Below are 13,081 nucleotides of genomic sequence, written 5' to 3'. Positions count from 1 at the left end.
AACAAGCCACACTGTGTGAGTTCCAGCACTCCAGGACAGGGCCACTCCAGCCTCCAGGACACGTCTTTGAACAATGAGCCAAAATAAACCTCTCCTCTCTTAATTTCCCTCTGTCAGGTATTCTGTCACAGCAATGAGAAAAGTTACTAAACCGTACATAAAGTATCATCAGGGGCAAACATAAAACACTTTTCAATGATGTTGTAAGAATTCTGATGAGTAAATAACAAACCAATTTGAGGATTAAAAATGACAAGGACAAATTCAAATAAGAATCCAGGGCTCTAGACAGTTCTGATACTGTGAGTGATTTTCATAATCCAGTTATTTGGTTTCCATCTAGAAGATCAGAAAATAATTTGGATTTAACATTCTAGCTCTAAATTCTGAAATCCAGTACGTCTGAAATCAATGCTGTTCTGTCATTTCAGATGCACCCTATTGGAATTCAATACAGAATCTCAGAAATGGAATGTATAAGTCATTTGGGGATTTTTGCTATTTTATTTCCCAAGAACAGAAGTATATGGGCCAATGGCCACCTCAGAGTGCTAACATCCAGACACTCTCTCAACAGTCTCTTCTCCCAGGCAAGGGGACAAATAAGAATACCAGAACATATTTTAATTCAGAGAAAATTATTATCTTGGTACCTTTTCATTCTGAATCACCAAATCAAATTGTAGAAGTCTGATCCCCCTGCTAACTACACCCAGTTCATTTACAGGGTCTCATGAGTCCTGGGTGAATGGGAAAGAGCTTCCTCATTTCATAGCCTTCCATGGCAGATAAATGACAGCCGAGAGGTAGCTATCCCTACAATGTACCTAGTCACTCGCACTAGAAAACAAACTGACAGGCCTTTCCAGGAGCTAATTACTGAGCCTGCTATTTGGTTCTCTGACAAAATTGCTTGTTTGTGGGAAGAAACATATTTGTGCATTGCTTTTTCCATTACCACTATTTCGATCATCATAAATAAGAATCAATAGGCCATTTCATGTAGCATATGCTTACCACCATTTATAATCTCACTGTCAGCTGTATCCAGACTAAGCCACATGCCCTGACCTCCTTGCTGAGGATTAAAACCCAGCAGACAGGGGAAGCACTTTGGATTGAACAAGACAGTACTCATTTGTGAGTTCCTGGGGGCAGGACAGGAACATTGTTTCTCTCTAGAGCTGCAGTACAGTGACTGGTACATAGTAGGCTATTCAAATGAATCATCACGTTGAATGAATACTGGGTGAATAAATGGGACTAACAGAAGGTTCTAAGGCAGTAAATGGAGTTGATTGGCTTTATTGGGTTGGTAAGAGGATGTTTTGACAAGGTCAGAAGTATCTATAATTCCTGGTGGGGAAACAAAGGCAAAGACACAGTGTGAACTGAAAGGCCTTTGAGATGAGAGCTCGAGTCGATATGTTGGTCCATGCAATATTCACAATTGGGTCCTCACAAGAGAATGCATGAAGAGGGAATCACAGCACTTAAAAGAGGAGCGACAACTCTTAAGAAAACCTCTCCCCTTCCAGTGGCAATCTTGCTGAACCAAACACTGTCAAGGAAGGGTCTGATCTGAGGGAAACAATGGAAAGAAGAAGCAATAAAGAGGACAATGGGAGGCTGAGGCAGGGGCCAGGGCGAGGAACTAGAAACTGGATGAAGACAGGGAAGCAGTGAAGACCGCTTCTCGGGAGTGTGTGGTGTCTGGTGAGACATTAATGCTGAGAACAGAAATGAAGGAAGAAGGGAGGCGAAGGTCAGATAAGTGTCTATAAAATAACACCCATCACCACTGATAACGAGCATAAAAGAGTCCTTTTTCTCTTCTTGAGAAAGACAAAGGGAATTTTAAGTAGGATTAAGTAGTGGTAGCTTTCAGAACTCAGCAGCTCTCAGAAGCAATAATAACTACATAAATAGCTAAGTGGAGGATAGGAATTGCCTCACTTGGAGTGTGGCCAGCATATCAGAAGTTAGCAGCACTGACACATCTTTCTGAAAGCTTTCCTGAGAGTCTAGGGGGGAAATCATCTTGCAGAACTGTCTGAACCATGTTAAATGTTGGGAAGAGGATGCTCCTCACTGCTGGAAGATACTCTGTCTCCTGAAAATTAATAAGACAGAAGCCCACCCTGCTGGGAAGCATACTCTTATCCATGTAAATATATTGCCAGCATCACCCTCAGGAGGAGTAAATTGCTACATTCACAGATTACCAGAGTCTGATATAAAATTTTACTCAACACACACAATACATAAGTGAGCTTCAAAATAGGGAAGGGAGCCTTAGGAATCAATGGATCTAAAGACTGTGGATTGAAATCATCAAACCCATGAACTAAAATACATCCTTCCTTCTTTTAATGTTTCTGTCAATGATTTTTTCCACAAAGATGAGAAAAGTAACAGATACACTGTCCTTATAAACCTTCCATTAAGTGGTCCGTCTCTATTTCCCACTGTTCCTTAATATGAATCCTCCTGTTTGATAATCTGGACCACTTCAATGTTCAGACATATCCCCAAAACACCCTACTCTGTACATTTGACCTGTGAACCCACTTTTTCCTTCATTTTAGGTGTACTTTCCACATTCTTCTATTGACCAAATATTTCCTTGTACTTATAGCCATGTATTTTTCTGAACTTGCTTTATATCTAGGTTAAAAATTAGCATTTAATCATGAAATTGGCACCTTTGTTGATGTATCTGTCTATGTATAACATTTTCCCCAAACAAATACCATTATTCGGGTAATCCCCAGTTTCTAAATTAATGTGCCCTAGGGGCCTTTAAAACCTTCCCCTTTATTTCATTCTCAAGCTTTCTTAGTGTACCTAATTTATTTCTTTGCCAAACTTCTCTTTTGAAAGCACCTTTTCTTCCACTGTCACTGTTCTGTCCTGTCCTTACCACGCAGGGTTTCTATGTCCCTTTCACACTTTTTATCTCTTCTCCACACCTCTCTGGGACACTGCAGCTACAAGTGATGTGTCTTTCCCGCCTGCGGAGGAAGAGCAAACTTGACTCTCAGATCACCTCCCTGGAAGAAGCTTACCATTCTGTTTCCTTTTCTGATTCCTTCCCTTGGGTTTATATCACCAGTCTTCACCTTTCCCAATCTCCTATGATAAATGCATCTGTGTCCTTTTCTCTAATTTCTGAGTCTCCATTTATGACCCTTTAATTTGAGTTTTTAATGATCTCCCTGTAGGGTCCCAGACCTTATGCTGCCACCTGCTGGGCAAGTCCATGAGCTTGTATCAGATTCAAGTTAGTTCTCAAGTACCCAAGGATCTACCTTTTTTTTTTTTTTTTTTTCCTATTGCTGTTATTTCTGCCAACTAATTACATCACCATTTTCATAATTTTTCTAGACCTTCCTGATATAAACTCAAAGTCAGGACCTCCATCTCTTACCTTTCCTGACCCAGTGCTAATCACTCACTGTGTACTAAAAACATCTACTAGAGCATCTGTGTGCCCCATACTGCCCTGGATGGTGACTGCCAGTTGCCAGGATTACTGGCTGAGTCCACTGACTGGCTCCTTTTTCTCCCCTGAACCTTACCTAGTCCTTCTTACTTCTGTTGAAAGAATCTTCTTGAAACCAGTATCTGAGCAGTTTGTCTGAATGAAAAACCCCAAGTTACTCTGCCCTATAAGTAGGATGAAGCCCAAACTTCAAGCACATTCCTTATTTTTCCTTTTATATTGTTCGGTGCTGTCAATCTCTCTTTTACTCAAAATTCTCTCACACCCTGGCTTCCCAGAGCTCTGTTTTTCTAGCCTTAGATCCTGGAATACGCTGTGTTCCTGTTCTCTTCACATAACGGCAAAGTGTCTCTCAAATGTCACCTCCCACAAATGTCACACAAACTACTGCTGTCCTTGCTCCCAACCCTCCCATGTGAATCTCCCTCAGACTCTGGCTATCCTCACTCCCAATCCCACTGTGTCTCTCTTCCATATTTTTAAAATTTCTCCTGAATGTGTTTTAGCATCTGGAGGTTTCTATTCATTTTCATATGTACTTGTTTAGTGCCTGTCCCCTCTGACTCATGTGTAAACTTGGGAACACAGATCCTGTCTCTCTTCACTCATTCACCTCCTGAAAAGCCATTGGCACTGGAAGTCCAAAGTAAGACTTCTTTGCAATGTGACACCAATTTTTGTATCTTCATATTCTTTCTGATTATATGACTGTGATAGCATTTAACATTTACCACTTTATTTGAACAGCTGCTTCATAAGGACAAGAAGCAGACAAAAAGTAGGACATATCAAAATATAGGTGAGTAGTGGAAAAAATGTTCAAGTGTTGTAGGTTTTAGTGTAAAAATTATCCCTAATGGTATACTTACTCCTGCTATGAACAAAACTCTTCAAATATAATTTTCAATGTATTCATTTATAATTATAAATGCTAAGTAATTGCTAAGGTTCCATAGCAGTTTCTGTGTACACGATCATGTTATCTTCAAATAAATGCAGCTTTATTCTTACATTCAAAAATGGACATTCAATATCATTATTATTTTAACTATAAGCTAGAGAAAGTAAAAGCATCGGAAATCACAGTTGCTCTAGAACAGCCATCACACTAGATGGAAAATAATAATATAATGGAAAAACACATTAGAATAGCTAGAAAATATTTGTCTTATAACACTTGATCCATTACTTTCACAAGATTCGAATTCCTGAAGAATACCACATCCTGCCAATTTGTCTGCATCCTATGAAACCGATTAAAGTACTTTTCCCAAAGTAGACATTTAAAAAGTACTACTCAGATACAATGAAAAGACTCCAGTGCTGCCCACATGCTATAGGTTGACTATATACTAGTTCATCGACTGTGAGAATCAATGAACAAGCCTCAGCTTAGTGCATGATCATCTCATTCTAATCCCTGCAAAGAATCCACAGGAGACCCAAGAAAACAGAGGACATGTCCACTGTGACTCACACAGAAAAGCACTTCCTTTCTCTGGCAAGGCTTAAACAAGTGCACCAAGGAAAGCATTTGAGAGTTGAGTGGCTACCTGTGCATTTCTTTATGTGGCTGTTCCTCTTTCCATGTGATCCCAACTTGCATCCAAAATTCTCCTCCCAAAATTCTGCAAACCACACGTTTCTTCGATTATTGGCAAGAGTTCGGCTTCTAAAGTATCGATCAAACCCTATTTTAAAGAAAAAAGGTATGACCTTAATATCCTTTCAGAATCAAAACTAAATACCATCAGAACTTTTGAACAGATATTACGTTGCTTATTGTATGATAAACATTATGATACGCATGACATATATATCAAACAAACACATATGGTTATTTTCTGTCTCCTAGGATGAATCACTGTTTAAGCCTTCCCTCTGTCTCAACCCATTCCCAACACAGTCTCCTATGTTCTGTTTTCAGCTAATTCAATAAGGCAATCAGTGCTAATAAAATCTTATAGAGTCATGGGTAAGTAGTCTAAATGATTAGCTTTCTCAGGTAACCACCTCATTTAGGGGAAACCATCTAGAAATAATGCCTTTTGCCAAAGAATAATGTTAAAGGGAGGAATGCAGGTCACTGTGAAGAGTATTGGGATGATATTTAGGAAATGGACTGTCTTTCAGAGTTTTTCCTAATCTTTCCTGTTTTATTTATTTATCCACAAGGTCAATTAGCACCAGGAATTCTGTTTTTCTCAATCAAGTGGTTTTTCTTTCCTCCAGCAATCCTATAACCCTCATAAATGTCCATAGAAATGTGTAAAATTAAAGTATAATTACTAGCATTGTGGAGATACCTAATTTTAAAAATGGCTCTTTCATACAGAAAAATATCTAATGTATTCTCTTTCACATATACTGGTTGTATAATGGAGATGACTACTGTGCCCTCAGAACTATATATTCCATCCAGAACATCAATAATGAGAATACTTCATTTCACTCTGACACTCGAGATTTGTCTTTGAAGGTTTCATTTTTTTTCTTTCCTCCAGTGTTGCAGATCAAACCTCTAGAGCTTTGTTCACACTAGTCAAGTGGTCTACCACTGAGCTACATCCCCAACCTGCTTTGGAATTTTGATTCAATTGAAATGAAACAAATAACTCATGTTGCATCCTTACCATCAATTGATGCCCTTTTGGGCAAAATTGTCACAGCCCCCTCTGCAATTTCCTCCTGCTGATAGACAGGTGCTATTTTGGAACCCCAACTATCTGAGCCAATCCATAGAAAATGCCCACTTTGATTTAATTTTTTGGCTGCTTCCAATATCCTCCTATAGAAATAAAAAGAAATAAAACATACCTTACTTATCGAGAAACACCACATGTGAACATCATAACTACTGCTGAAATCTAAATGTGTCCCACAAATTTCTTGTATCATGGAAACTTAATTAATAAAATCCTGTGTTAGTGGTTTAGAAGAAGGGTTCTTGAGGGTGGCCCCAAGGATGGCATGGGTGATCTTACAAGGAGAGGAGCAGAGCTCAGCTTGAGAAGCCGAGCTCTCAATGTCTCTCAGGACTCTGACTTGCAGTGTCCTCCATATCTTGACCCAGCAAGTAGCCCCTGACCAGTCATCAAGAAGAAGCTAGAACCTTGCTCTTTAGTTTCCAGGTCCAAAAGCCAAACAAGCTTTTCCCCTTTATGAATTATCCAGTCTGCAGTATTCAATGATAGCAATAGAAAGCAGACTAACACAACCTGCTTCATTAAGTTTAATACACTCAGTAGGTCACTATTAAACAATTAGTCAATCATTCTAAGTGCTTGAGTCTCATCATCCCCTAAAGGAAATGCAACTGAGATGCCAGCACACGTTAATTAGCCTAATCCTTCACCTGTTCCCATCACTTTGCCTCTCCTCCTTATTTTACTCATCTCACTCATTGCCGGTTTTACTCTCTAAGCGTTGCTGACGCATAAGCTAGAAGACTGTTGTGTCTACAGCAGAAGGCAGTCTGTGATAGCAAAGGATCATAGCAACACAAGCTTTTGACATCGTACGTAAGTACATTTGGAAAGGATGTGGGGGTACAAATTTGATCCTATACCCTGTGGAAAGATAATCAGTACCTGATGTCATCCTCATTGGCAAACATAATCACCGCTCGAGCATTAGGTGTTTCTAGCAGGCGTTTGATAATTTTTTCAAACTCTCCAGGTCTTGGTTCACGTGGGATTTTCTGTGACTGAGCAATGCAAACACCACCTGTTTGAAGGGGAAAATAGTGTGATTTAGAACAGCATTTATTGAACTAAAACTCAATGAGGTTAAGTACTGTATAAAAGCACATGATTTAGTGCAAGATTGTATTACTCTAGCCATTTGTCATTTTCGCCTATTGAAAGTGATCATGTTTATTTATTTGCATTATAATATATGCACCAAATAAATAACATCAGTACATAAGTGTGATTTTCTTCCCCAAATGTGAACATTATTTTTCTAGGTGTATATATAAGAAAAGCAATGTGTGTTAAGATGTGTGATGAGATTCTGGAAGGAAAAAGGACCCTTCTGATTGACTTATCATAAGCTGAAACACAAATGGCAGGATTGATAAAAAGTCTGACTATGTGATTCAAGTGAAACCTCTACTAAGTACGATGCTTCTTCTTTTGCTTTCATTTAGTAGATCCCATTTAAAGTTAATTTTGCTTTATTACTAATAGGACTGCAGCAAGACCCTCATGCCTCAGCACAATATGTTATGATGCAAATAGTCTTCAAGGATATCCAAGCAAGTCTCAATCATAAAAATAAATAGCTATTTCAGCCAAAACAAATAAAAGGGAAAAGAGAGGGAGAGGGAAAGAAAGAGATGGAGGGAGGGAGACAGGACTCTTCTTTTAGCTTCTTCTAAAACAACGAGAGGCTAAAGAAAAGTTAAGACAGGATCTCTGTCTCTGAGATTGAATAGGAGTAGAAGAAACGTTTACCTAATTGCAGTGGAGCAGAGACAAAAACATATTCTAGCACTAGAAGAGAAAATAATGTTAGCAACAGGCTTCAATTGTATTATAGATTAAATGGGCTTTTTTGAGTCAGCTGAGAATTAAATCACCATTTGTAGCACTGCCTCAGTAGGCAAAGGAAGTTTTACTTCCAAACAATGGGCAATAACTTTGGTCACCCAACAATTATTGATGCCATTATATTATGCTTTGTGCCTGACCCTGACTCTAAACCAGGAGATACCATGTAGTCTCAGAGACAGATACTGTAATAAATTATCATGGAATATGTAATAAACTCTGGAATTACCAAAGTACATCATACAATGGGAGCAAAGAGGAAAGAACAGCAAACGTGCTTGAAAAAGTTAGATTTAAAAGAGCAAATATACATACATATGTGGGGAAAACATGGGACCTTTTAGGTAGCATGCAAGTTATGAAAGAACGTAGCTTGATGTCAGCCTGGAGTATAAATTGGCTAAGGTTGAGCTTGAAAAGAATGGCCAGGTTCAGAGCGACAATGAATTTGTCAGTCATATCAAGTGCTATATATGAAATATGATTCATACACTGAAACTTAATCCACAGTATGGTGGTATTCAGAGAGAATTAAGTCACACAGATTAAGTACTTATGAATGGAATTAGTATCCTTACTTAAAGAAGAAAGAGAAAGAGAGCAAGAGAGAGAAAGAGAGAACTCCCTTACGCCTCCTGCTATCTGATAACACAATAAAAAAATCCACTGTCTATGAACCAAGAAATGCTGGTACTCAGATCTTCAACTTCCAAGCCTCCACAACTGTGAGGAATAAATGTCTATTGTTTATAAGCTGCCCAGCATACAGTAATTTGTTACAGCAGCTTGACTAAAGCAAAACAATATATAATTTAGACTTTACCCTGAAAACTATGAGAATCCATTAAAAGTTTACAGGCCAGAGAGATATAATGATGATCTTTATGCTTTATGAAGAAGACTGAGATAGTTCTAGAAAGAAGAAATGTCTAGTAGGTGACAGTGTATCTCTAAGTTGGTGATCAGATTTAATGTGTATAGCAGTAACAGATGACAATCATTTTTCTTTTATGTTTAAGAATATTCAAAATCATCCATGTAATAGAAGGACACTTACTAACCTTATACTATAATCTTCAGTGGTAGAATTGATCATAATTCACAGATCTAGTGATTTATGCTGCTGCCTGTAATTAACCTGCCTACTAATATACCATTAGCAGTTACAGTGATTAACCCATTCCTCAATAAATATTTATTAAGGATGCAATATTTGCCAGGTCTGTGTAGGAGCTGAGGATACAGTGGTGAAATGGACATGTCCTCTGACTTCAGAGAGTTCAGAAATATTGTAGGCAAATCAGACTTCATGCAAATGATAAAAAGTATATAATAATGAATTATGGCAAGCCCCCTGAAGAACAGGGCACTTAATTTGCCTAGAACAGTGGTCAGGAAAAGCTATCCTAAGGTAGTATAATTTGGGGGTTCAAACGGATGAAAGAATGGTAAAGAATAGTATGGAAAAGGACAGGAACAAGCTGGTGGAACAGAAGGGAAGCAAGGGGAACAGAAGTCAGTCCTGAGAATCCCAGAGGAAAATGCATGCATGGACATGGCACTTCATTGAAAGAACTGGATGACAACTGGACTTTCCAAAATGAAAGTCCAGGAAGTGTGAGTCCATTGAGCAGGTCATCAGCATAGGTGGTAGGAAGTGATGGCCAAGGTGATATCACTGATGCTAGGAAAGAACAGAAAGAGCTCTGATGAAATTTCTGAGCTAGAATCAATGGAAGCAAGAGGAAGCCACTATGTATGCTGCCAATGATTTGGCTGCTGTGACCAGTTTTGTGATGACAGGATTGAACAGGTGGGAAACACAAGAGAACCAGCAGGTTGTAAGGGGGAAAAGAATGATTTTGATTTGAGGCAGGTTGTCTCAAAGTAGCGATGGAATATCAAACTGAAAAGGTGTTTCTGGAGCTATGGAGAGAACAAATGAAAACCCAATTACCATTCGGTCACGTGTTGAGACTGGAGGTTGATATTTAGAGCCTCGAAGGGAAAAGGTAGGCGAGGGATCTCTGAACAAATCAAAAGCTCCGGAGAGGGACGATAGGACGGGAAAAGAGGGCCAAGACTTCAAGAAAATTTAAGGAAGACTAATGAATGCCAGAAACTATAGCTTCTTTAAAAATCGACAAACAGTGGCTGACTGAAAACATTAGGTAACTGGAGAAACAACAGGAAAGTAACAACTCTCTAAGGAACAATAGCTGATTCAGAATATGATCGCCCTTTTAATTAAATTGCCATGATTACTTAAGCACTACTTAAGCGTTAAAGGTGAGTTATAGCCTAAGCATCTCTCTGAGACTACTACTGACTCTAGAGCCAGAAGAAACAAAAGTTGGAAAAAATTCATCATAACTATTTCAGATGGGTCAGTCCAACCTTATGGTTTAGTATAAATTCATTGACTGATACATTCACTGAGGACCTGGTGGGCATTCTTGTTTGTAAAAAGCTGATACTAGACTGGATTTCAACACAGTCTATGTCCACTTCACTTTCTTCAATTTCTTTTCCTTACCTTATCTTTATCGACCTGGTCAAATTGGGTTTTTACCCCCCTGGAGATACTGCACATTTAATTTATTCCAATCAAACAAATATCTTTGGCGAGACACTGTCGGACATGACATTTTGTTTGGGGCTTTATGGATATTTTATTAAGTTATAGAGTGATTGTGTCTCAAATAATTTGCATTAGAAAATTAGACTATCGTTCTTAGCCTTGAAACTCATTCACACTTCCCATCTCCACATCATTCAAAAAGACAGACAACTAATCCATTCATAAGCACTCAGGCTCTGCTATGTTTCAAGAGCTACAGGTACTCAGAGATTGCCTGTACTCAGCAGTTTCATAGGTTAGCTGACTGACAAGATATTCACACATGAGCCAGACAAGAGTAGAAAACCAGATAACAATGAAAGGTAACACAAAAAGATATAAAAATATAGTAATAAAAGACAGAGAAGTCCTCTCCCTAAATAATCCAGCAACTTACTTACAAAAAGTAAGCATTACATACTGTTAGAATTTGTTTACAAATACAATGAAATTCAGCCAAATAGTCATTCTCATCAAATATGTTTTCCACATAATATTCAATGTTTATTGCACTTTTAACGGAAACTATCTGTCTTAAACACTCAGGAGGAAGAGATACTGCCTTTCTTCAAAGAATTTGTCCATTGTATCCATGTTCCCATATCTCACTCTGAAAGACTATTGATTGTATATAATTCAAGGGACATTAACGTTCCTTTCCTACAGTTGTGCCCAGTACTGGAAGAAACCATCTTAAATAAAAGGAATTTTAAAAAGCATTGTGGAAGAACTTAGAACCATTTTCTGGGATCTCTTTTCTGTTCATTGAAGCCTGTATAATTTATCTCCTTTTGATTACTTACCAATAGGTACAAATCTTTTGTTTATGGAGTTAAGTGTGATACCAGTCCTTTGCAGTTTCATTCACTTTGTGATTCCATCACCACACCTAGCAGTAGGACCCTAAGGTCACTATTTTTCTGATAAGCAAACAGAAACAGAGGTGTCAGTGTCCTGCTAGAGGCTGGAACCCAGGTTCACAGCCAGAACAACTTTAGTCTAGACATTCCTATCACATGCCCATCCATAACTGACTATGCCTGTAGCTTAATGGTTTAGTGGCTGCAAATCACTGACGAATATGATAAAGCAAATTTAAAGACTCATTAAAAAAAAACCCAGCAGGTTGTCCCTCGTAAATCTGATTGACAGCTGCATAAATGCAGCACTTACATTGAGTATTAAGGACTTAATTAAGATACTTATGACTCTGGCATAGAACTGACTCAAACTTCAGCATGTAGTAACTCTACACTCAAAACTTTCTGGTCATTTCTTTAAAAGTATGTCCTCAGAAGGCTTCCTTAGATTCCGCGTCTTCTGCTTTACTTTTACACAAAAGTAACCACAGCAACTGTAGCACCATGCTTGGTACATACACATTTCAACAGATACTTGTTGGATGAATAAGTGTCAGATTTTTTGATCAGCAGTCTAGGGATAGGGAAATAGAAATGAGGACTCCTACTTTCACAGGACTCTCAGCCAGACAGAAAAACAATTGGCTACATGTAAATATATGGTTAGAATTATGTCTCAGTAATAGAAACACAAAGAAAAGGTGCTGGAAGATGGCTCAACAGTTGAGAGCACTGGCTACTCTTGGAGAGGACCTGGGTTCGATTCCCAGCATCCATATGGCATCTAACAACCATCCTAACTCCAGTTCCAGGATTCTAACCTCCGCAGGCACTGCATGACATGGCGCACAAACACACATGCAGGCTATACACTCATACACATAAAATAATAATAATAATAATAAATAAAATATTAAGAAAAAGAAATACAAAGAAAATATAAACTGTGATAATTCAGAAGACCTTGCCAGTGAAATGGACTCTGCCTCCCCAAATGGTTGCTACCAGAATATCATGGATTGGAAAATTACCCAGCCTTAGTTCATTCATCTGTTAAGTGGCATTACAATTTGTCATACTGATTCAAGGGCCTATTTGTAAGTAATGCCATTACTTTTACCTCTTGAGGAAGCAGAGACTGATAGGTGAGATGTCTGCTGTCTCAGGTCAGTTCTGGGAGATGAACGGTTTGGATGCAAAGATTAAGTGGCATGGGAAGAAGAGACTTACTGTCGATAGACCACAGGGTGGGGCCGTTGTGGCCTTGAGTACGTCTCCCTGTGAGATTTACTCTCTGCATATCTCCCAAGGATATTATGAAGACCTAACTTGGAAGGGTAAAGTTCTACACAAATGTGACACGTTATCACAACTCTGAGTTCTCATTATCAAATCTGTCATGCGCCATCATCTACATTGACAGAGTGGTTGATGTCCAGACCTACAACATGGGATTCTCAACAGATCAGATTCCTGAACCTTTCATCCTACTCTGTTTAGTACTGCACACATGATAGATGATAGATTAGATAGATGATAGATA

The 13,081-nt window shown here is 38.6% G+C and overlaps 1 protein-coding gene and 1 pseudogene across 1 annotated transcript in view; one reads left to right on the top strand and one right to left on the bottom strand.

Annotated features, from left to right (window-relative positions):
- Grm8 (glutamate metabotropic receptor 8) overlaps nt 1–13,081 on the bottom strand; it is a 905,007-nt gene that overhangs the window by 484,191 nt on the left and 407,735 nt on the right. The window contains exons 4-6 of the mRNA XM_029570028.1: nt 7,096–7,231; nt 6,139–6,293; nt 5,059–5,196 (exon numbers count right to left, since the gene is read on the bottom strand). Coding sequence (XP_029425888.1) covers nt 5,059–5,196; nt 6,139–6,293; nt 7,096–7,231 — 429 coding nt within the window. The remainder of the gene's footprint in view (nt 1–5,058; nt 5,197–6,138; nt 6,294–7,095; nt 7,232–13,081) is intronic.
- LOC115072573 overlaps nt 9,813–13,081 on the top strand; it is a 4,545-nt pseudogene continuing 1,276 nt past the window's right edge.

This window comes from Nannospalax galili, unplaced genomic scaffold, assembly GCF_000622305.1.
Source record: "Nannospalax galili isolate Female #2095 unplaced genomic scaffold, S.galili_v1.0 scaffold660, whole genome shotgun sequence".
In the NCBI taxonomy this organism is placed as follows: domain Eukaryota; kingdom Metazoa; phylum Chordata; class Mammalia; order Rodentia; family Spalacidae; genus Nannospalax; species Nannospalax galili.
This window is presented reverse-complemented; position numbering and strand designations above follow the sequence as displayed.